This window comes from Balaenoptera borealis (assembly GCF_965194805.1).
Source record: "Balaenoptera borealis genome assembly, chromosome: 21".
Taxonomy (NCBI): Eukaryota; Metazoa; Chordata; class Mammalia; order Artiodactyla; family Balaenopteridae; genus Balaenoptera; species Balaenoptera borealis.
Genome location: NC_138880.1, coordinates 22,705,594 through 22,731,819, shown reverse-complemented (window position 1 = coordinate 22,731,819; position 26,226 = coordinate 22,705,594). Strand labels below are relative to the sequence as shown.

The following is a 26,226-nucleotide window of genomic DNA, read 5'->3' as shown; positions in this document are numbered from 1 at the left end:
GAGAGCTGTTTCTTTAAAAAATAGGTATAAATATCAGCAGATTTCTTTCTAGCACCTTGTTACATGTAGGATGTTTAGATTGTGATAAATATTTCTACGAAGTAAGCTTGAGATTGTATCATATCTAAGACTCCATTGCCACATCTAAAGTCATGTATAGTTACGTCTAAGTTTTCTTTTAAGGATCTTATAGTTTTAACTCATATTTAGGTTAGGTCCATTTTGAGTTAATTTATATATATGGTATGAGGTAGGGGGCCAACTTCATTCTTTTGCACATGGATATCCAGTTGTGTTTTACTAGTTATTATCTTATAAGGAAAGAAAATTAACTTGTTGCCTCATAAGAAAGCCATCCTTTTCTAAATAGCTATAATTTTTTAGCAATTTTAGAATTTATTTCTAATATACTGCTAAATGTAAGATTTTATGTCATGATAAATTTCCAAGAAGTATGCTTGAGTTATAAATATTGAAATTTGAAATTGTCTTCTATCAGTTGAGAGGCTAGAATATTTCAGGATGTATAATAAGTTAATATTATTTAATAATTGTTTATTAAGAGAGACTTGTTGGTGAGGCAAAGTGTTTTGAGGGAGTAGTATCCTTACCTTTTGAGTTCAAAATCAAATTGCTACCAATAGCTACTAGACAATGAGTGATGTTGGCAGTGGGGGAAACTATGTGTTCTATTCTGTTCCATTGGTCTCTTTATCTATCTTGATGCCAGTAACACAGTATCTTGGTAACTATCGTTTCTAATAAGTCTTGATATTAAGGTAATGTAAACCCTCCAATTTTCTTTTTTTTTTCGAAGTTGTTTTGGTTATTCTAGGTCTTCTGAATTCTATATAAAGTTTTGCATCAGTTTGTAAGTGTCTACAAAAATGCCTACTGGGATTTTTTTCAGATTATATTAAATCTATAGCTCTATTTGAGGATACTTCAAATCTTAACAATATTGAGTCTTTTATAACCCATAAAATAGTACACTTGTCCTGTTACTTAGGTTTTCTTTAATTTCTCTCAGCAGTGTTTTGTAGTTTTTTGTAGTATAGGTATTTGTCCCTATGTATTTCATCTTTTTGATGCTATTATTAATAGCATTGCTTGTTAAACTTCAGTTTCCAATTGTCCATCACTAGTGTACAGAAATAAAGTTGATTTTTCTATATTGATCTTGTATCCTGCAACCTTGCTAAAATCATTTATTAGCTCTGGTAGCTTTTTTGTAGATTCTTTTTAATTTTCTACATAAATAATTTTGTCAGTTTTGAAGGTGGACAGTTTTGCTTCTTCCTTTCCAATCTGAATGCATTTTATTTCTGTTTCTTGTATTATTGCACTGGGTAGAACTCCTAGTTCAATGTTGAATAGAAATAGTGAAAATAGATGACCTTGGTTTAGTTTGTGTTTCTTGAGCTTGGTGTTTGTTGAACTTCTTGAATCCGTGGTTTCATAGTTTTAATCAAATTTGGAAATATTTGGCCATTGTTTCATCAAATATTTTTGGTTTCTTCCTTTTCTCTTTTTTAAGGACTCCGGTGAAATGTATATTAGGCTTTTTGATTTTGTACCACGGTTCACTGGTGCTTTTTCACTTAATTATTTTTTCTTCTTGGGTTTTATTTTCAATAATTTTTGCTTCTTTTTCTTCACTAATCTTTTCTTCTGCAATGGATAGTATGTTGTTAATTTCATTCAGTGTATTAAAAAAATTTCTTCTCCTCTTAAGGCAACACCCTTTTGAGTATTCTAACGAATGCTTTGGAATTATGATGTTTTCCAGTATGGCTGATAGGAACAGGAACTATTTCTGCCTGTGTGGTGGCCTGGCACTGCTCCTTCTAATCCTTTTAATGATTTTTACCCTTATCTTGGGTGGTTTGGTCACTGATCAGTACTCTGCTGGATACTCAAGGGAGCTCCATGCACATCTCCATAGTCCTCTCTCTGTGCAGTACTTGGGCATCTGTGCAAAGGACACACCTTATAGAGTGATGCACACTTCAGAAACATGGAGTTGGGAAACTTTTTCTGTTAAGGGCCAGATGGTAAGTATTTTAGGTTTTGCAGGCCATATGGTTTCTGCTGCAACTATTCAACTCTGCCATTATAGCCTGAGAGCAACGACAATATGTAAATGAATGGACATGGCTGTGTTCCAATAAAACTTTATATACAAGAGCACGTGGCAGGCCAGATTTGGCTTATGGGCCTTAGTTTATTGACTCCTGTGACTGTCTTTTGTGTTTTGATTTTGTAGTTACTGTCTCCTGGGTAGGACTTAAGACAGAAAGTCTTATTTCAAGTTCACAGCGGAAAGAAAAGTATATTGCTATTGAAACTTTTCAGATTGGTGTACACTGACACTTGGATTCGTTCTTTTTGCTTCTGTGTCTGCAATGCTAAGTAGTGAATCGTATAATGCTGACATTTAAGCTAATTCCTCTTTAATGTACATTTGACATATGAGGCAACATATGGCGATCTAAAAATAATTAAGATAAATCATTTGCATATATTGCTGTGGAAAAGCAAAGCGTTTTTCATCTCCCTCCCTCATGGCGGGAGGGCGGCACTGCAGTCACGTTAGGTGCCACTCTTGACGCACATGTGCGTCTCTCATAAAGTGACTGGGTGCCACGGATGGAGCTGACGCGACAGCTCCTAGGATGTTCTGTCATCAGACAACCTCCCCAGACGGGGCTGCGTTCCACCGTCTGCACTCCTGAATTGCTGGAGAGCTTTGGCAGGCAGGCAGTGTGCTGTGAAGGATTAGATTCTGTCTCCCTCCCCACCGCATAAACCCCCAGAGGAGTCCCCTCTTCCAGTGTTAGAAGACTGGCTCCAACCAACAGGTCCAACAAGCGGGCACGTTTGTGAATTGAATATCTTGATGCTATACAAATAGGTCATGGTTGAATAACCGGTATGTATGAATTGAATTTTCTCTTGGTGGGAGTGAAGGAAAACTCTCATAGGTTTTTCTCCGGGGACTTACACGACCATATAACAACTGTCAAAAGGGCACAATACGTTTTTGAATAGAATGGGTCATTTGTTTCTCTGGGCACTTCATCTTTAAAGTTAGCTGATTATATTTCAAAAGGCTGTTGTAATGTGTATTCTTTAAAGGAAGACTTTTCTCCATTTGTGCTGAGCAAGCAAAGGTTTCCAGTTTTATTCTGTGATTACATATTATGAAATCAAAAGGCTGTCAGTTATTTCTACACAAAGGCAATTTGTTAGTTCTCTGTAAATACAGATTTTTGGCAAACTTTGATAAAACGCATGTGCCATTTTTCTATACTGTAATTTTCCTTGACAAGAAATCAATTTTATGAACAGATTTATCAAGTTTAATTAATTAAATAAATATTTACTTAATGCATATTATGTATAATGTGTCTTTGCTACAAAGTAAGCTCTATAATAGCTAGGAATATATGTGTCTTTTCATCACTGTATCCTTAATGGCTGGAGATACACAACACATAGTTTGTATCATGAAATATTTGTGCAGTAAATGAATGAATGAATATAAATGACCTCACTGAGCAAGGTGATGAATAACTGTTGAAATGAAAAAAGGTGGATTTGTTTTCAGAAGATAATAACTTCACCTTACAGTGTTTAAGGGTGGGAGTCTGGTCTGTTGAGTAGAGTATGAAATGTAATCTTTCAAGAAGGTCAGTGGTGGTAAGACAATTTATAGAGAACATCAGAGAAACTTCTGTGAATAACTTCGAGAAAATTACTTATAATAACAGGAAGAGTAAGGTGTGTGAGTAAATGAAATAGAAGAACCACCTTTATTTAATGTTAGATGGTTGTTCCTGCTCTTTTCTAAAAACATCAAGACTCCTGGCTGAAAATACTAATTTACATTTTGTTTTGAAAAATATTCATATGTATTAAACAAATGAGTCCTCACATAAAGAATCATTAGAACATACAGAGCCAGTATTATGCTCATTCTACACAATAACTTCATAACAGATTGACAGGCTAATTAACGCAATCGAATTTTAGGTGAGGAATTTAGCAAACTTTATTCTCATGAAGTGGGAGCAGTCATTCAGATGAAACTGTATCAGTCCTCAATTTCCAAATGCCTGGGATTTTCAATCCTTTTTGTTACTGTTGCTAGTGTCTATCTGTATTGAATTATGGTTAGAAAACGTAGTTTGTATTATAATATTTCTTTGCAGTTTGTCTTATGGATCAATTTTTGTCTGCCTCTCAAAGTGGCTTTCTATCCACCCCCTGTTTACCCTATCAATGATGCTATAGCCTTACTGGGTTCTGGTTTTAGGCAGGGATCTCTGATCCTGTGTAAAAATCAAACCAAAGTTCAAGGTTCAAGGTCATCTGAAACTGGTAGATGCACCAAGGTCAACTGTTGGCTTAATTGCTTATTTACTTCCTAGGACTGTTGTTTTAACTTCATTTCTGATCCTACAGGAATTTCCTCATTTTTTCCCCAAGCCCAACTATTCATTCATAAGGGTAGTGGTAGTATTTCTAGTATTTCATCTTGAACTCTTGCTGAAATATTATGAGATAGAGAAGTCTTGTCCCAAGGTTCTCTGTCCTTCTGTCTTTAGGCCAAGGAGGGAGGGGAAAAAGTGAGCAAGTGAGTGTAAACACTCAGTTTTGATCATTACTATCTATTTAATTGATACAAGATTTGATGGTGGTAGAAGTTGATGATGCAGGAAAGCTGGAGATAGGGACTGAGTTCAGAGTATGCAATAAAGTTTTAAACTGATAAAAAATCTCTGGATTTGTGTTCTAGTGGTCAGCCATGTCCTTTGCAAAATGGGAGTGAGGATAGTCTAGCTAGTTTCTAACTTTGTTTTCAATGTTTAAAATCAGTGAAATGAGATTTTAGAATTCCACTGAGTAAAACTAATATTAGAATTCCACTGAGTTTTATCTCCTTTATTCATTGTTAGAGCTAATAATTTAAATTGTTTATTTTAAAAGAGTTATATATGCTCCTTTTTTTAATTCATGTGAAATAATATAGTCTATTACTATGGTGTAGTGTTTTACTTAAAGCCATTACCTTGCAACATCTATATAAGATATAGTTCTTGTCTACCAGAAATGGTGGTGATATAACTTGAGCTGAAATTGAACCATTATCACTCTAATCCAGGCTGTATTAGCAGTATACTTTGTGTGCCTCAACATATTTATGCTTCTCATTTACAAATTTTTATACTTTTTCCAGTTTGTGTATGTACCCATTTTCCAAGTTAATACATGAATAAACGAGGACTATAGTAACACAATCATAGAGTAATGGAATATCTTAGGAATTTAAGTAAAAATAATTTTTTTACTACTGTTTACTACTAAAGGTGTAAATGGTAGATATTGGAAGACCCACAAAACAGGAATTAATAAACCCAATTTCTAGAAACTCAGCAACTACCTCTCCTACACATTACAAATATTCCACTCACAGTTCTAGTGGCTTAAATCTCATTGTTTGTTTAGTTGTTATTCCTATGAAACAGTAAGTCATGAAATTTGTTTCCATCATACATAATCTCATAATTTTGTGCTTTTTTATGAAACCTACACACTTGTATGATATTTTACCTCCTTTTTACTTACTGCTTATCCTGGAGAGTGTGTAGAGCTTCTTAACTTATGACCAGGTAATCAAGTTCATCTTAAGGTTGAGGCAGGTAACAAGTTGCCAGCAATATTATTTTCAAGTGCTTTACAGAAATGATCTAACCATTTCCATTATTATAGCATTAAAAAATCACATAGACTAAGAATCCAGGCATCGGGGTATGTGAAGAATAGCTCTGGACTAGAGTCCTAGCTCTCACTTATTAGTCTGAACCAAATAAAACTGTAGGTCAGCATTTATTGTTTGTAGATTTTTTGATGATGGCCATTCTGACTGGTGTGAGGTGATACCTAATTGTAGTTTTGATTTGCATTTCTCTAATGATTAGTGATGTTGAGCATCCTTTCATGTGTTTGTTGGCAATCTGTATATCATCTTTGGAGAAATGTCTATTTAGGTTTTCTGCCCATTTTTGGATGGGGTTGTTTGTTTTTTTGATATTGAGTTGCATGAGCTGCTTGTAAGTTTTGGAGGTTAATGCTTTGTCAGTTGCTTCATTTGCAAATATATTCTCCCATTCTGAGGGTTGTCTTTTCGTCTTGTTTATGGTTTCCTTTGCTGTGCAAAAGCTTTTAAGTTTCATTAGGTCCCATTTGTTTATTTTTGTTTTTGTTTCCATTTCTCTAGGAGGTGGGTCAAAAAGGATCTTGCTGTGATTTATGTTATAGAGTGTTCTGCCTATGTTTTCCTCTAATAAATGCTGGAGAGGGTGTGGAGAAAAGGGAACCCTCTTGCACTGTTGGTAGGAATGTAAACTGATACAGCCACTATGGAGAACAGTATGGAGGTTCCTTAAAAAACTAAAAATAGAACTACCATACAACCCAGCAATCCCACTACTGGGCATATACCCTGAGAAAACCATCATTCAAAAAGAGTCATGTACCACAATGTTCATTGCAGTGCTATTTACAATAGCCAGGACGTGGAAGCAACCTAAGTGTCCATCGACAGATGAATGGTTAAAGAAGATGTGACACATATATACAATGGAATATTACTCAGCCATAAAAAGAAATGAAATTGAGTTGTTTGTAGTGAGGTGGATGGACCTAGAGTCTGTCATACAGAGTGAAGTAAGTCAGAAAGAGAAAAACAAATACCGTATGCTAACACATATATATGGAATCTAAAAAAAAAAAAAAGGGTCTGAAGAACCTAGGGGCAGGACAGAATAAAGATGTGGATGTAGAGAATGGACTTGAGGACATGCAGAGGGGGAAGGGTAAGCTGGGGCGAAGTGAGAGAGTGGCATGGACATATATACACTACCAAATGTAAAACAGATAGCTAGTGGGAAGCAGCCACATAGCACAGGGAGATCAGCTCGGTGCTTTGTGACCAACTAGAGGGGTGGGATAGGGAGGGTGGAAGGGAGGGAGATGCAAGAGGGAGGAGATATGGGGATATATGTATATGTATAGCTGATTCACTTTGTTATAAAGCAGAAACTAACACACCACTGTAAAGTAATTATACTCCAATAAATATGTTACGAAAACAACAAACTGTAGGTCAAAAGTGGTTAAGTACTGTCAAGTTACATACTGTTCTACCTAATGCCTTGTAGGTAATGCTGAGCAAGCTTCTTATCCTCACGAGCTTCAGTTTCATCAGCTGAAAAATGGAGATAGTGCCCTACTCAGAGGATGGCTGTCAGGCATAAACAAGGTATAACATTTTATTGCTTTTTAAACCACAAAGCATTAAAAACATATGCTGTAATCATTATGCATTTGGTAAAATGTGGATTCTAACTTGCATTTTCACTTTAATCCCTATGACTTTAGTTTTATCTGGAAAGTAGGTTTGTATGGGTTGGGAGGTAAAGAAATATGAGAATATTGGAAGAGTAGAGGTTAGGATCACACACACACCACACACACACACACACACAAACACACACACACACAAACACACACACTCCAGGGAAATGAAAACATTACTTCTTAGAAAACAAAAAATTAATAGTATTGTGAGATTTTAAAATATTGAAGTGATGGGGCTGCTCATTTAGACAATTCTCTCTCTTCATTGTCATTATCATCACATCCTCATCCTCATCCTCATTCGCAGAGAAAAACGATGAAACAGACTCCCTTGTTAACGGAGTAAATTCTTGACCTGGTGAAATGAAGGAAGTTTCTAAAATGTGCACAAAGGAGTAACAGCATCTTCTAGAACTCACTTAAGAAGGGAGTTGCCTCAGAGGGCTTGCTTTCCTCCTGCCCAGGTGTGCCCATCACCTGGTATAACACTCTATGGAAAACTATGCACACACAGGCTCTGAGATGTTCATGGATGGGTCAGTAAGATATTTTTAATATTATTATAAAAAACTAAGGCAAAAGTGGAAATTTATTAAATCCAGGTGGGTTAGTATTTGGAAAAAAATCAGACATACAGGCACTTACGTGCAGCAACACGGTTTGTTTTTGAATTTACCAAGATGAAGCAATTCATAATCTGTTTGGAAAATGTATGGAACTCCATGTGTTTCACATACATTAGCAAGTTTGAAACAATACCTCCATGTTAAACCAAAAGATGTATGTCAGGGAAATCAGGCAAGCCTCTACCTCTAGCAGGGCCAAGGGAAAAGACACAGGAGCATGGAAGCTGACGCGATTGTTTATGAAGTCCTGGACGGGTAGGCATCTCCTCAGAAGCAGAGAAGGGCCAGCGAGTGGAATGGCAGCAGACCATAGAGAAGGGTGCTGGCTGTCTTGATAGGAGCTGGCTGGCGCACCCCGTGGGGAAGGATCCAAAGCTGCTCAAACTCAGGGTGGTTTGAATTGTGATGTCACAGCTGGCTTGGGCATCACAAATTTGCAATTTCATGCCTTTTATGAATAATGGCTCAGTGGTTAGTACCTAGCCAGAGACATGCAAAATAAAAAATGTTCGGCTGCCCATGACGCTTCTCAAGAAGACCACAGAAAGCACAATTTGATGTATCCTCCAGCTGGTGCATTGCCTGCTAATGTACCTCATGCCGTTCCTGAGAAAAAATTGAAATGGCTTTTGCAATGGAGATCTGAGGCTCTTGAATATGTCAAATCGAGACATTGTTAACATTTTCATGCCAAAGGCTATAACGAGAGCACAAAATACATTGGGGTTAGAAGTGATATTTGATTATTTCAACTTGTTAACATATGTCATTACATACATCTTTATGTATATATCTATATATCCATAAATAATAGAGTATTGATTGAGTTTACAGAATTTTAATTAGTCCCTTTGGTATTACCAGTAATATCTTGAATGTCTATTGCCCTTCAAACAAAGATTTTGTTAAAAGTAAAATAAAAGACAAACAGAAGAGGGATAATCCTTGTGAAACGGGTTCTATAGCTTGTTTATCCTTAGCCTAAATGTAGCATTTAGGTGAGAAACAGCATTTGGAGTCAGAAAGAACTGGTTTTGCATTCTAGCACTACCATTTTATAATAATAATAAAAATAACATAGAGTTAATATTTACTGAATACTTACTGTGTGCAAGGTGCTATGGATAGGGCATTATCTATTAAAATTATCTATTATCTATAGAACATTATCTATTAACATTATAGCAATCCTATGATTAGATGATTAGAAAATGTAGCTGTTCTCACAGCTACAACTTTTAGGTCCTCAAAGATTTCCCACTTTGTATGTCTGGGCCCCATCACTCTCTCAGTCTTCAAGTCTACATCTCTTCTTGGCTGACAAGTGCCCCACTGCCCCATCAAACACAAACTGTCAAATATTGAATTTATTAACTCCCTTTGCCCGCACCAAATCAGTTCTCCTGAGCTTCCAACTTCCTTATTTCTCTGAAACGTGTCTTATTTTTATCAAATGCTACCTTCGCCCTAAATAGGATTTCTTCCTTTCCCTTTCCCTACATTTTCATGAAGTCATCAAACCTATGATCTCTCTTGTTATTTTGTCCTCTCTTTTCAATTCTACTGCTCTCAGGCTCAACAACCACTGGGCCTACTAGTCTCTCTTTAAATTCTTGGCCACGAACATCAGCTAAATCCTTCATTTTGCCTGGAAGTGACACATTTCCCCACTTTTATTTCACACATTCTTTCTTCTCAAACCTCCAGCACCTCCAACCTTAGCTCTTTCTTCCCACACCGCTGGGAAAACAGGGGCCGCCACAGGGGACTCCCAAGCTTCCAGCCTATGTGGCTCTGCTTACCATCTCTACAGTACACCCGAGTATCCCACGCTGCTTCTTATCCAAAGCCACTAGAGTAGTCCCTGTGGTAGGTAGTGTAGGCCTCCCTGCCCAAGGTATCTATTCCCTAATCCCTAGAAACTGTGACTGTGTCATGTGGCAAAAGGTGATTATACAGATGGAATTAAGGTTACAGACCTTAAAATAGGAGGATTATCCTGGACCACACAGGTAGGCTTATTCTAATCACATGAGCCCTTAAAAGGAGAGAATTTTCTCTACCTGAAAATGGGAGCGATGTGGCAGAAGAAGAAGCTGGTGAAATTCCATGCCTGGGAAGGACTCCATGTGCTGCTGCTGGTTTATATGGAAGAAGCACAGTGACAAGGAATGCAGGTGACTTTGAGCTGAGAGGGCCTCCTGGCTCACTATCTTGGTGCTAGCCATAGATGGCTTGCTGCCATCCCACAGAACCACTTCAGGAGGGCCCCGAAGGACAGTAATGGAGGGAAATCCTCCCAGTGGACAAAACTGTAGGCAGTGCCCTGGATTATCCCCATTTTTTGGAACTGTGGGATGTATATGGACTCTTGGGCAGTGGTGAATAGCTTGGCTAACTGGTCAGGGATCTGACAGGACAAAAACTGGAAAATAGTAGATAAGGACATCTGGGAGAAAGGCATGTTGATGGGTAAGTGGGAATGGGCACAAAATGTATAGGTCTTTGTGTCTTACGGTAATGCCCACAAGAGAGCATCAACACAAACTAGCCAGACTAGTTTTAATGGGAAGTCCGAGTGGACCTGAGTGACACAGGGCTGGGTTGTATTTGACCCTACTTGGGCCCCACTTCACATACTCTTGGCCCGCAGTTCACTCTAGTCATTTGTACAGCATCCAGCTTTGTGTAGAGGGAATCTAACAGCTCCCGGGTCTCAGCTACACTTCGTGCCCTGGAGTAGTTTCTGATGAAACATTAACAGGTATGTGTGTTTGTGATAGTTAGATAGTCAGTAAATGGCTGTGGAGAGAAAGCAAAGAGATGAATATTCCTCATCAAGCATGAAGTTTCCTGATCTACATGAAAAACTCAAAATAATAAACCGGGTCCTCTGAACAATCTTTATTTGGAAATGTATTAAATAAAAAAGAGAAAAATGTTTGTCCAAACAGTTAGCAGGAAGAAATAGCCTGAAATGGTTTTCTAAAGATTATTTTGTTTGTCTTATTAGGGGTTCAATCTGACACAGAGCACGCGTTATCGATCCTCCAGAGCTGGTCCCCCAACAAAGGTCCTTCTGCTTGTGTGTCCTTTGAGCCACCAGAACGTGACTGAGTTTGGTTCAGAAGCAAAGGAAAGCTTTATGCTCTGATCAGAGAATGGAGAGGCAGGTGTGAGCCCACTAGAGAGTCCACGCTCTCGCCAGAAGGCGGCTGCGTTACCGGGCTCTCCGCAGTCAGCTGGAGGGGGCGGAGTTACGCCCGAGGGCGCAGCCCCACTGCTCATGCTCCAGGTCGCAGCGCCGGGGCAGCGGCTCCACGCATGCCCTGTGGGCACCATCTTGAATCGAGGTGTTGCTCTCGGAGCTTCCGCGCGCGGCCTGCTGTGCTGAGGTGTCGGCGCAGCTATTACGCCTCAGAAAGTCTGGCCGGAAGGGCCGGTTTTTTTCGTCTGCAAGCGGCCCCCTATGAGCAAGTGACGCTACTCTAAGCACAAAGGACCAAAAAAAAAGGTTAGACTTTATTTTATTACCCAGACTCTACTTTTATTTCCCCGGAATTGTTAATGGGCTTTGCCAGTGACACTTACATATTTAGAACAACTCTTTTTGTTATTGACAATCTTTGCTTCTCAAAACATAAAGCTCTTAGTGTTCTATTTTGTCTTTTTCTAAAGACTCAGTAATTCATTTATTTTAGGATAAATTATTCCTGAAAGAATTGGTAGCCCCAAAGTGCTCTTGGGGACATCTTGTCCCTTAACATCTAGATGAAATTTATTTACTCTTTTTTTTTTTTTCCAGAGAAAACAGAAAGGGCAAGGCTATTTCTCAGATTTTGTAGAATTCCTTTGGGCTTCCCTTCTCATCTCCTCTCTGGATCTTCTCTCCACGAGTGGTTTCATCCAGGGTCCCTCCACCATTATGCCGCATGGTCTGGGGGTTCTTGTTGACCCAAAATGGGACTCAGCATTTTACAAAATTTACATCAAAACCCTTTTCTTTTACAATGTGTTTGTGTGTAGAAGATTTTACTGAAGGTTGGGAATCCTGCTACGGCAATGAAAGAGTGGAAATTCCATGGTAGGCATTCGCCTGGAAGTTCTTTGTTGGTCTTTATATGCCAAGTTGATGTTATCTGGTCTGTGTCCCCATAATGTGTGACCTCCTCTCTCCTCCCTCTTGCACCTCTTATTTTTAATTATTTTAATGCAGAACAGTTGGTTATCTAAAGTGTAAAGCATTTGATAGAGAATTGGCTGTTTCCCCTAACTTACAAAAAGTGATTACAAGTTAACATAGAGAAATGCAAAAGAAGGATGGAGGTTTTGAGAGAGAGGGAGAGATTTTTGATGATTGGTAAAGATAAAAATTGTGAAAGATACCCAGAATTAGAATGGGTGTAGGGTTGAAGGCTATTGATGAGAATCAGAAAAATACTGATTACAATTTTATTTTTGACCACTTAACTCCAAATATTCAATTTAATTAATTTAAAAATTACTTCATTGAATCGATCAATTCATTGAATTCAATTCATTGCATCCATTTTTCATAGCATCATGCACCGAAAATCCTATTACCCAATCCAGTTCTTCATTTCAAAGATTATGTTGCAAAGAGGACAACCGAGTTAATAATATGGAAATTCTTATCAACTAGCCTAGTCAATTTAGGTTGAAAGAAGCTTTTTCTTCAGTTATCCAGAGAATGACCTTTTCTGTTTTTTTGCATGGGTACACAAGTCTGAAGAATTTTGACCTTTAGTTAGATTTTATAAAGTTACTCTGGAAGTAAACTTACGTATTGTGTTGCCAAGTGACAAAGTGCCTGTTATCAGTGGAAGGAGCTCAGAGCCAGAACTTGCTTCAAATTTCAGCTCAGCCACTTATTAAATATGAGCTGTGGGGCAAGTTGTTTAACTTGTAAACCTCTTTCTTCTTCTGAAACATGACGATAATAAAAACAGCTACCTCATAGAATTGTGAAAATAAACAAGTAAAAAGCTCTCAGCAGAGTGGTTGGGGATTGGTAAGTACTTATATTAACTTTTTTTTGTTGTTGCCTCTCTTATGCATGCCACAGTTGAATACAAAAAAAAAAAAAAGGTAATATGAATGTTCCCAGCAATATAACTTAAACTATGTAAATACTACTCTCTGAAATTTTGTCTACAGAGACTAAATTCAAGTATGAAGACATTTAATTCTATTTAAAAAAATCATAACTCTTATAGTGTTATTATAATCATTTCTCCACTTATTTTTCTTTCTATTAAAAATGACTAGCTAGCTTATATGCATGTTTTCAGATAGCTTAATAAATAAAGAAAAACAAATTTGCTTAACAGAATGGCGCATCTTTAAAAGCAACTCTACGAAAATATTTATATGAAAAAAATTGTGTAAAAGTGCATGAAATATCCTTTGGTTTCTCATCAGATATTAAAGTTTAATTTTAGAAAATACAATTAACTTACCATTATCCATAAGAAATGAAGCATATCTTTTTTTCCAGTTCTTATTCATATTTTAAAGATATATAAAAAGAGTTGCTTTAATTTTTACTGGCATGATGTTTGAAGAAATGTTTGTTAATTAAATTGACAACTGAAGAAAAGTTTAGAGATTTTAAAAGTAAACATTTAGAGAAATTATAGATCTAAATGAATTGAATAATCCAATCTTGAACAAATAAAGGCAGATTGAGGATGAGAGAAGCAAAATGTTTAGAAAAGTATTACCATCAAAGCCCTACCTAATACATGAATGTAGTATATATTTGATTGTATAGTTCTAAACACTGCATTAAATTATCATAATCATTTATCTTCCTTGAATTTTGCAATTAAAAAAAATTTTTATTTTATTTTTTTATACAGCAGGTTCTTATTAGTTATCTATTTTATACATATTAGTGTATACATGTCAATCCCAATCTCCCAATTCATCCCACCACCACCCCCACCCCCCTGCCCCTTTACCCCCTTGGTGTCCATACATTTGTTCTCTACATCTGTGTCTCTGTTTCTGCCTTGCAAACTAGTTCATCTGTACCATTTTTCTAGATTCCACATATATGCATTAATATACGATATTTGTTTTTCTCTTTCTGACTTAGTTCACTCTGTATGACAGTCTCGAGGTCCATCCACGTCTCTACAAATGACCCAATTTCATTCCTTTTTATGGCTGAGTAATATTCCATTGTATATATGTACCACAACTTCTTTATCCATTCGTCTGTTGATGGGCATTTAGGTTGCTTCCATGACCTGGCTATTGTAAATAGTGCTGCAATGAACATTCGGGTGCATGTGTCTTTTTGAATTACGGTTTTCTCTGGGTATATGCCCAGTAGTGGGATTGCTGGGTCATATGGTAATTCTATTTTTAGTTTTTTAAGGAACCTCCATATTGTTCTCCATAGTGGCTGTATCAATTTACATTCCCACCAACAGTGCAAGAGGGTTCCCTTTTCTCCACACCCTCTCCAGCATTTGTTGTTTGTAGATTTTCTAATGATGCCCATTCTAACCAGTGTGAGGTGATACCTCACTGTAGTTTTGATTTGCATTTCTCTAATGATTAGTGATGTTGAGCAGCTTTTCATGTGCCTCTTGGCCATCTGTATGTCTTTTTTGGAGAAATGTCTATTTAGGTCTTCTGCCCATTTTTGGATTGGGTTGTTTGTTTTTTTGCTGTTGAGCTGCATGAGCTGCTTGCATATTTTGGAGATTAATCCTTTGTCAGTTGCTTCGTTTGCAAATATTTTCTCCCATTCTGAGGGTTGTCTTTTTGTCTTGTTTATGGTTTCCTCTGCTGTGCAAAAGCCTTTAAGTTTCGTTAGGTCCCATTTGTTTATTTTTGTTTTTATTTCCATTTCTCTAGGAGGTGGTTCAAAAAAGATCTTGCTGTGATTTATGTGAAAGAGTGTTCTTCCTATGTTTCCCTCTATGAGTTTTATAGTGTCCAGTCTTACATTTAGGTCTTTAATCCATTTTGAGTTTATTTTTGTGTATGATGTTAAGGAGTGTTCTGATTTCATTCTTTTACATGTAGCTGTCCAGTTTTCCCAGCACCACTTATTGAAGAGACAGTCTTTTCTCCATTGTATATCCTTGCCTCCTTTGTCATAGATTAGTTGACGATAGGTGCGTGGGTTTATCTCTGGGCTTTCTATCCTGTTCCATTGATCTATATTTCTGTTTTTGGGCCAGTACCATATTGTCTTGATTACTGTAACTTTGTAGTATAGTCTGAAGTCAGGGAGTCTGATTCCTCCAGCTCCATTTTTTTTCCCCTCAAGATTGCTTTGGCTATTCGGGGTCTTTTGTGTCTCCATATAACTGTTAAGATTTTTTTTCTAGTTCTGTAAAAAATGCCGTTGGTAACTTGATAGGGATTGCACTAAATCTGTAGATTGCTTTGGGTAGTATAGTCATTTTCACAATATTGATTCTTCCAATCTAAGAATATGGTATATCTCTCCATCTCTTTGTGTCATCTTTGTTTTCTTTCGTCAGTGTTTTATAGTTTTCTGAGTACAGGTATTTTACCTCCTTAGGTAGGTTTATTCCTAGGTATTTTATTCTTTTTGTTGCAGTGGTGAATGGGATGGTTTCCTTAATTTCTCTTTCTGATCTTTCATTGTTAGTGTATAGTATTGCAAGAGATTTCTGTGTGTTAATTTTGTATCCTGAAACTTTACTGAATTCATTGATTAGCTCTAGTAGTTTTCTGGTGGCATCTTCAGGATTATTTTTGTATACTATCATGTCATCTGCAAATAGTGACAGTTTTAGTTCTTTTCCAATTTGTATTCTTTTTATTTCTTTTTCTTCTTTGATTGCCATGGCTAGGACTTCCAAAACTATGTTGAATAATAGTGGTGAGAGTGGACATCCTTGTCTTGTTCCTGAACTTAGAGGAAATGCTTTCAGTTTTTCACCATTGAGAATGATGTTTGCTGTGGTTTTGTCATATATGGCCTTTATTATGTTGAGGTAGGTTCCCTCTATGCCCACTTTCTGGAGAGTTTTTATCATAAATGGGTGTTGAATTTTGTCAAAAGGTTTTTCTGTATCTATTGAGATGATCATATGGTTTTTATTCTTCAATTTGTTAATATGGTGTATCACATTGATTGATTTGCGTATACTGAAGAATCCTTGCATCCCTGGGATAAATTCCACTTGATCATGGTGTATGATCCTTTTAATGTGTTGTTGGATTCTGTTTGCTAGTATTTTGTTGAGGATTTTTGCATCTATATTCATCAGTGATATTGGTCTGTAATTTTCTTTTTTATAGTACCTTTGTCTGGTTTTGGTATCAGGGTGATGGTGGCCTTGTAGAACGAGTTTGGGAGTGTTCCTTCCTCTGCAATTTTTGGAAGAGTTTGAGAAGGATGGGTGTTAGCTCTTCTGTAAATGTTTGAGAAAATTCACCTGTGAAGCCATCTGGTCCTGGACTTTTGTTTGTTGGAAGATTTTTAATCACAGTTTCAATTTCATTACTTGTGATTGGTCTGTTCACATTTTCTATTTCTTCCTGGTTCAGTCTTGGAAGGTTATACCTTTCTAAGAATTTGTCCATTTCTTCCAGGTTGTCCATTTTATTGGCATAGAGCTGCTTGTAGTAGTCTCTTATGATGGTTTGTATTTCTGTGGCATCTGTTGTAACTTCTCCTTTTCATTTCTAATTTTATTGATTTGAGTCTTCTCTTTTTCTTGATGAGTCTGGCTAAAGAGTTATCAATTTTTTTTTATCTTCTCAAAGAATCAGCTTTTAGTTTTATTGATCTTTGCTCTTGTTTTCTTTGTTTGTGTTTCATTTATTTTTGCTCTGATCTTTATGATTTCTTTCCTTCTACTAAGTTTGGGTTTTGTTTGTTCTTCTTTCTCTATTTCCTTTAGGTGTAAAGTTAGATTGTTTATTTGAGATTTTTCTATGTAGGATTTATTGCTATAAACTTCTCTCTTAGAACTGCTTTTGCTGCATCCCATAGGTTTTGGATCATCGTGTTTTCATTGTCATTTGTCTCTAGGTATTTTTTAATTTCCTCTTTGATTTCTTCAGTGATCTCTTGGTTATTTAGTAACATATTGTTTAGCCTCCATGTGTTCGTGTTTTTTACGTTTTTTCCCTGTAATTTATTTCTAATCTCATAGCGTTGTGGTCAGAAAAGATGCTTGATATGATTTCAAAATTCTTAAATTTACTGAGGCTTGATTTGTGACCCAAGATGTGATCTATCCTGGAGAATGTTCTGTGTGCACTTGAGAAGAAAGTGTAATCTGCTGTGTTCGGATGGAATGTCATATAAATATCAATTAAATCTATCTGGTCTATTGTGTCATTTAAAGCTTGTGTTGCTTTATTAATTTTCTGTCTGGATGATCTGTCCATTGGTGTAAGTGAGGTGTTAAAGTCCCCCACTATTACTGTGTTACTGTTGTTTTCCTCTTTTATATCTGTTAGCATTTGCCTTACGTATTGAGGTGCTCCTATGTTGGGTGCATATATATTTATAATTGCTATATCTTCTTGGATTGATCCCTTGATCATTATGTAGTGTTTTTCCTTGTCTCTTGTAACATTCTTTACTTTAAAGTCTATTTTATCTGATATGAGTATTGCTACTCCAGCTTTCTTTTGATTTCCATTTGCATGGAATATCTTTTTCCATCCCCTCGCTTTCAGTCTGTATGTGTCCCTAGGTCTGAAGTGGGTCTCTACTAGACAGCATATATATGGGTCTTGGTTTTGTATCCACTCAGCAAGCCTGTGTCTTTTGGTTGGAGCATTTAATCCATTTACATTTAAGGTAGTTATCGATATGTATATTCGTATTACCATTTTCTTAATTGTTTTGGGTTTGTTTTTGTCGGTCCTTTTCTTCTCTTGTGTTTCCCAGTTAGAGAAGTTCCTTTAGCATTTGGAACTGGTGGTGCTGAATTCTTTTAGCTTATGCTTGTCTCTAAAGTTTTTGATTTCTCCATTGAATCTGAATGATATCCTTGCCGGGTAGAGTAATGTTGGTTGTAGTTTCTTCCCATTCATCACTTTAAATATATTGTGCCACTCCCTTCTGGCTTGTAGAGTTTCTGCTGAGAAATCAGCTGTTAACCTTATGGGAGTTCCCTTGTATGTTATTTGTCATTTTTCCTTTGTTGCTTTTAATAATTTTTCTTTGTCTTTAATTTTTGTCAGTTTGATTACTAGGTGTCTTGGTGTGTTTCTCCTTGGATTTATCCTGCCTGAGACTCTCTGTGCTTCCTGGACTTGAGTGGCTATTTCCTTTCCCATGTTAGAGAAGTTTTCAACTGTAATCTCTACAAGTATTTTCTCTGTTCCTTTCTCTCTCTCTTCTCCTTCTGGGACCCCTATCATGCGAATGCTGGTGCATTTAATGTTGTCCCAGAGGTCTCTTAAGCTGTATTCATTTCTTTTCCTTCTTTTTTCTTTGTTTTGTTCCGTGACAGTGAATTCCACCATTCTGTCTTCCAGGTCACTTATCCGTTCTTCTGCCTCAGTTATTCTGCTGAGTTATTGATTCCTTCTAGTGTATTTTTCATTTCAGTTATTGTATTGTTCATCTCTGTTTGTTTGTTCTTTAATTCTTCTAGGTCTTTGTTAAACATTTCTTGTATCTTCTTGATCTTTGCCTCCATTCTTTCTTTTTCTGAGGTCCTGGATCATCTTCACTATCATTATTCTGAATTCTTTTTCTGGAAGGTTGCTTACCTAAGCTTCATTTAATTGTTCTTCTGGGGTTTTATCTTGTTCCTTCGTCTGGTACATAGACCTCTGCCTTTTCATCTTGTCTATCTTTCTGTTAATGTTGTTTTTGTTCCACAGGCTGCAGGATTGTAGTTCTTCTTGCTCCTGCTGTCCGCCCTCTGGTAGATGAGGCTATCCAAGAGGCTTGTGCAAGCTTCCTGATGGGAGGGACTGGTGGTAGGTAGAGCTGGGTGCTGCTCTGGTGGGCAGAGCTCAGTAAAACTTTAATCTGCTTGTCTGCTGATTGGTCGGGCTGAGTTCCCTCCCTGTTGGTTGTTTGGCCTGAGGCAACACAGCACTGGAAACTACAGGCTCTTTGGTGGGGTTAATGGCAGACTCCAGGAGGGCTCATGCCAAGGAGTACTTCCCAGAACTTCTGCTGCCAGTGTCCTTGTCCCCGTGGTGAGCCACAGCCACCCCCCACCCCCCGCCTCTGTAGGAGGCCCTCCAACACTAGCAGGTAGGTCTAGTTCAGTCTCCTATGGGGTCATTGCTCCTTCCCCCTGGATCCTGATGTACACACTGCTTTGTGTGTGCCCTCCAAGAGTGGAGTCTCTGTTTACCTCAGTCCTGTCAAAGCCCTGCAGTCAAATCCTGCTAGACTTCAAAGTCTGATTCTTTGGGAATTCCTCCTCCCGTTGCCGGACCCCCAGGTTAGGAAGCCTGACGTGGGGCTCTGAACCTTCATTCCAGTGGGTGGACTTCTGTGGTATAATTGTTCTCCAGTTTGTGAGTCACTCACCCAGTGGTTGTGGAATTTGATTTTATTGTGATTGTGCCCCTTCTACCGTTTCATTGCGGCTTCTTTGTCTTTGGATGTGGGGTATCTTTTTTGGTGAGTTCAAGTGTCTTCCTGTTGATGGTTGTTCAGCAGTTAGTTGTGATTCCGGTGCTCTCACAAGAGGGAGTGAGCGCATGTCCTTCTACTCTGCCATCTTGAACCAATGTCTCCAGACAATTTTTAAATATTGAATTATTTATGCTACACCTCTTAGAGCAGAGATAAATCAATGGGCAAGTTTTGGGAAAGTAATCTTGTTCTGGGGCTGATGATTCATATAAATAATAGTTTTTGAGTGTATCAATTTAGGGTATTTGCTCTTGCAGTCTATTCAAAAATATATTTCAGATTATTATTGATACAAACAGAGAGGTCATGGGTATATATTGTAAGATTTTCTGACAATCACTAAGAGTCTCTAATAAAAATAATTTTCAATGATACTATTAAACTGTTATGTCCTTGAAGTAATGACATTAGCATCTCCTTGCTCCCTCCTTCCCTGTTTCCCTTTTTTCTTTCCTATCTTCCTTCTTCTATTTCATATCTCATTTCAAAAACATTCAAGTTGTTTACCTCTATACTAAATGCTCTTGGAAAAAGTGAACTTTTGGTGTCCAATCTGTTCAATCCATATTTTTTGTTAAAGTGATTTGGAAGGACTTGATATACATCAGATTGATAAACACTGGTTTACCCCACCAATGGGAAAGGTAGAATCAAAACTGCTTTCAAATAAACTAATTTTTTTGTAATTATTAATGGAATTGTTTTAGTTAAATTCGCTCAATTCCTTACTACTATGTAATGCTGAACAAATACAGTGTACTGGGAAAACATGAGTCTGGATGAAAATTAGAAGAAAGGATCAAAAAGAAGAGGCTGAGGCATTGGCAAATCCTAATTTCTCATCCTGACTGTGATGTTATCTAACTGGGTGGCCTGGGGCAGGTCACCTACCTTGTCTCGGCTCTAGTTTCATCACCTGTAAAGTTTGGAGGTAGGAATTCATGATCCCTAAGAATGTTTCCAGGTAAAGATGTCATATACAGTCAACCCAACTATTGAAAAGGAGGATATTTTACTTTGATATATGAGACCTAATGTAGCTCATTGTACTGTCTCTCTCCTGTGATTAAAGCCCCATGAGAACTATTAATGAGGGATCCAAGTGCCTCATTGAGTTCTACCTCAAAACTCTGTTCTTTGAGCCTCTTATCTTCACATGTTAATGAACAGGTACAAAGCTAAAGAAGAGAAGCAGGGAAGCATAAAATGAGAAAATGGTAGAACAAGGAGTATGGTTGATCCATAAACTGGATAACCTGCAGTTGGACTGTCAGGAATAGACCAGTCACTGTAGCTAATTGCATTCTAATTGGTTGCAGTTAGAAGAAGCTTTTTATTTTTAAACTTTTTCAAATTGGTTTTGTAAGGACTGTATATCAAGACATGGGGGAAGGATTATTATGCGCCTTATATATTTTTTGTACTAAGATCCATAGTGTGTAAGGATTACTTGGGGGTTATTTTTCCTCCTCTTTATTTGCCTTACACTTATTCAATTTGGATTAAATTTTCTCAGGAGAAGCATGTGACCTTTTATATGCGTGAGAAATGCATTTTTTGTATGCAGTTGTACATAAATAAATTACAAAAGAGGAAAGTGGATCAAGAAAAGGATTTGTGATTTCAGAGCATACACTTAGGAATCTAAAAATATACTTTGTATTTAATGAGCATAAAATCATGTATTATAAGTATACTGTGGTTCCAGAATAATACTATATTTGAATCTGTTAAATTAGCAGCATATTGTAGAGTGCCTGGCAGGCAGTTGGTGAATGAATGAATGATTAGAAAAAAGAGTGAATAATGGGAGGGTCACTTTATATCAAAGTCATTCTGGTGACTAAATTAATGACTGACCATAAAGTGTCAAATTCCTCATTATGGAGCAATGATTACCAATCATTTTAACCACCACAAATCTTGAGGTCTGAAGAATTTTGTCTACTAAACACAATACATATTTTGGTAGCAATTTCTTTTTCTCATTTTTACTAACAATGACGTAGAACAATGGTGTTGATAGACGTGATCACACATTAGGTTCAAAATATGTATGAAGGTAATAAAGCAGAGTGGTTAAGAGTGTGGATTTGTAATGAAGAGCCATGGACTCTTAACCAGATTGCTTTGGTTAAGACCCCAGTTCATTAGCTGTGTGGCCTTAGATACATTTTTAAAAACTCTTCTGTGTCTCAACTTCCTCATTCTAAAAAGAGGGATAATAATTGTGGCAACTTCATAATGTTGTTTTGAATAAATCCACAGAAAGCACCTAGAATAGGGTTGAGGACATTGTAGGTACCCAAGAAATATTGGCGATTCCACTCTGTATAACCTGAATGCTTACATGGATTATTCCTAATACTAATAGGAGCACGAGATAGCATAATGCCAGATTTACAGATGAGAAAACTGAGGCCCGTTGAGATTAAAAATCACCCAGTTTAAGGAGTGATTCAGGTCTAGAACTAAATCCTGCTTCATTCCTCTTGTCTCTCTTCCTCCTCCCTCCCTCCCTGCTTTCTCCATTCTCTTTCCTTGTCTCTGTAACAGAAATTCTGATCAACAAGAGATAACCAGTGTTGCCACATTACATTAATATAATTCCGTGCTGAATCAAAGGTCCCTGACGTTTCAGTTAGCCTGTGCAACTTATTGAAAGTGAACTTGCAATTTCTGTTTAACTCTTAGAAATATTGGAAGTGCCTTAAGGAACTCCATTTCTTTCAGATCAGACACTACTGTTATAAGTGGTTTACATAAAAGCTTCCAGTTTGTAAATTCATAATTCTTAACACTTCAATTTTAGGTAAACTGTTTAAACACTGCCGTAAATAAGATTATGAAGGAGGGATAAAAAGTCTTGTTTACTTTTTTAATGGAGAGTTCTTGATTTTGTGATTTCTAAAATGTTAAGAACCCTGATGTTTTCAAAAGTCCACATCACAACTGCCTTGAGGTACAACGAAGAAAAATTTTTGCAGATGATGACTCATTTCACATGAAGTCCCAAACATTCATCCTTTCTGTTTCTGTTTCAGAAGAAAAGAGTGCCAGCACCATGGCCACTACTAGTCCTAATGTTAACACTGAGGTTTATAATCCATTTTCTGCCTTTTCTGGTTGCTGCTGTTATTATTAAGGCTCAGGCTGGAGGGGCTCCAAGGCCACACACAGACAGCATTCTATGTGACAGTATCTTTCATGGAGTGGAGCAAAGGGAGTCCACACCCTCAAAAAGGGAGGGAGGCCAGAAGTGAAGCAAAGCTGTAGAATACCCATCATTATCCTAACCACCCACGGAACCAAGAAATGGCAGTTCAAGTCTTGGCTGAAGACTGGTGAAAGGAAAGCCTGAATAATGGATAAGCACCATCAAGTTAAAATATGGTGACTTGAAGAAGATGAATACTGTTTTTTTTAAAAAGTAGAACCTACTTACCGTGTCTCTGACTTTCAGGAATGGTACTTCATCAACCCCACCCTTAGCAACTCCCACTGGTTCTGTGCTCTAAGGAAATAGTCTTTCCCTTAAGGAATGGTTTCCGGGTTTAACCAAGTCCGCTTTCTAAACTTCTTATCTGCTGCTCCACCACCAGGGAGGCACTTCTTTTCCATCTTCATTTTCCTGACACCCTTCCCCATCATACAGCTCTCTTCAGAATTGTTGGCTCCCTTCTTCCCTCCTCTCTCTCCTCCCTTCCCCATCCCCTCTCCCCACACCAAGTGTGTTGCTTGCTTTCCCCTCAGTTTGGACCAAACATTTTCGCTCTTCTCTTTCAAAAGTTTTTAGGTTCCACATCCTCCTTCAGGATTGCTCTTTACTGAGTAAACAGCATGGCCTCCCTCTCCTCTTGGATTTCTCTCATCCCTTCCTGAGGAGCAGCCTGGCCTTGCCCTGGCCTCACCAGGTGTCTGCCTTTGTAGTATAACTTGGCAGGCAGCTCTGTTCCCCCTGTAGCTCCTGCCAGGAGACACGGGTCTCTGAAGTTGCCCCATGAGAACGTTCCTGTCTCTGAGTAGTATGTTCAAGTGCATAGGTCACCAGTAAGGATAAAACCATAAATTAATTTTTCCTGAAATTGTTGGTGCTTCTCAAAGCCCAAAGAATTCAGAGTCTAATATAGTCCTCTTGTATATTTGCATAAATAAATGAATTGATAATTGAGGGCAGTGGCAGGAGATATGGAAGGATATTGAAGACATCGTGCATTCCTCACAGTTTCGCCGAGGGCTAGCTCTACTCTGCCAAAAATAAATGCCTAACCCTGTATGCCCATGCCGATTGCATTCATTAAATAGCTTGATTTTGGCTGCCACTTTCTGTACTGTTTCTGTTGCTGTCATTTTTTTTTTGGCTATAAAATTTTACAGTGTGTTTTCTGAAAAATTTTTTTTTACAAAGCCTTAAGCTCTTTGGAGTAAACGTACTACATGAAGCTACTAAATCAATCAAAATGGCAACATAGCTTTATTGAGTATTTTTATTAGTTATATAGTTCATTTTTTTTGTCCACGTTATATATAAACTCTGAGGTGAATCTGGAAACTTTTTCCCTTTTTGCAAAAAAAAAAAAGAAAATAGTATTTTTTTTTCTTATGAAAGTAGTATATGTTTGTAGTAAAATCAAATAAAAAAACAAAAATAAATCCAGTGGTTCAGAGGAGGAGAGATGAAAAGTAAAGTCTCCCCTCCAGCTTCACTCCTCAGAGCAGTGGTCCTCAACTGAGGACAGTTTGCCTCCCAAGGGACGTTTGGCAGTGTCCAGAAACATTTAGGTTATCACAACTTGGGCAGGGGGCAGAGGGTCCAGAGCTGCTGCAAAACATTCTGCAATGCACAGGACGGCCTCCCGACAAAGAATTATCCAGTACAAAGTGTCCTCAGTGCCTCTATGGATGTGTCCTGGGCTAGAGTGACAGCAATTAGCTATGTCTGCATATTCTTTCAGAAAGTTAAAAATATACACTTTTTTTTTTCAAAATGGACTCAATGATTCCTCCCTAATCTGCAACTTGCTTTTTCCACTTAACAATGTCTTGGTTATTTTTCCATATAGATACATAAACTTACCTCTTATTGTTAACTGATAAATAGTTGTCAGTGGGCTCATTCTATTATTTTTAACCAGGTCTTGAAGGTAGATAATTTTGTTGTCTCTAATTTTTCTTTGTTGTAAACAAACCCGCGAGGAAGAGGTTACTGGAAGAGAAACTACGCAAAGGGCTGGATTCTGCCCCGGCACTTTTGTTTCTGCCTTGCTTTACTTTCTCTTAAAATCTGACTTTGAGGTTAAATTCACAACGGGAGGTTGAATCAGTCTCTTTCTTACAAATCCCAGTTCTCTCTCAACTGTATCACCCAGGAGCGTGGGTGGAGGAAAGAAGAGCGACTGTTTTTTGTACCAGGCCACAGTGGAGCTTATCCAGGAGACGTTTTTAATGTGTGGCTCACAAGCCAGCAAATCAAGTCAGCTGTGGAAATGTTACGCTTAGGGGGCTCGCTGTGTCTGAATCACATCCAAAACTTTTTTTTAAAGGACCTGGGTTAGTTAAGATATGCTAGAGATTCAGGTTGTCCCTTAGGTTAATAAGGAAACAACCACTTCAAAGCCATCCCCTCGTGGTTTCAGTTTTTTTTTCTCTTTTTTCCCTCTGTGTGAGTTCAGTCAGTTGACATCTTCTGCTGCTTTTCTATGTCTGCTTTCGTTTTGGATGAGAAAAGTGAGGCTCGTATATATACTATATACCAGTTATAAACAGTGATTCAAAACCACACAGTGTTGCTATTGATTGGACGTCGATGATCACACTGATCACTTAAGGTAAATGTTATTTTCACGACCCCAAAGAGGGGGCTCTCCCAAGGGAAATACTACATAATGATTTACACTTTGCAAGAACATAAGTGACCCCAAGTACTGTACATTTTTATTCATAAACGATGTGGACTTATCTATTTCATCTCACTTCAAGCAGCATGGAATTTAGTTTTCTTTCAAATTAGTCTCTGCTACTTGTGTGAAAACGGTCAACGTTCATAACTGGAGGAACTGTTTTTAAAAAGGAAATAACTGCTTTAAAAAACTCCTGCTTCCCACCCATAGCGGTTGCAACATTTGTTAAGATGTAGAAACAAAACGGGAAAACTGCTTCCCATTGGCCCTTCTTTTAAATATTTTTAAATCTGTTGTTATGCCTTAACCTGTTGTATCCTTTCCTCGGAGTCACTGCGTTTCATCCATGGCAACTAGCAGCAATCCCCATATAAACAACTTCCCGATTTTTCCACAGACATAAAAATAAAAGAGTAAAAATGACCAGCTCTTGTGTAAGGCCTCGCATATAAACAGGATTATATTTAAGGGCTGCAGTAGAACCTTCTGTCAGTAGCTGTAGGTTGTGAGGAGCTTGTACTGGAGTCATTGGCTCTGGTTAATGATTTTGCTGTGCATTTCATACAGTCTCTCTCGTGGATGTGAAATGAAGGACCACGGGAGCAGGGTCCGCAGGGTCCAAAAGGCAATTATTGCTTCC

The 26,226-nt window shown here is 37.7% G+C and overlaps 1 protein-coding gene across 1 annotated transcript in view; it reads left to right on the top strand.

Moving 5' to 3' along the window:
* LOC309619762 (uncharacterized protein) overlaps positions 1-26,226 on the top strand; it is a 434,282-nt gene that overhangs the window by 74,218 nt on the left and 333,838 nt on the right. The window contains exon 3 of the mRNA XM_082375436.1: positions 7,227-7,327. Coding sequence (XP_082231562.1) covers positions 7,227-7,327 — 101 coding nt within the window. The remainder of the gene's footprint in view (positions 1-7,226; positions 7,328-26,226) is intronic.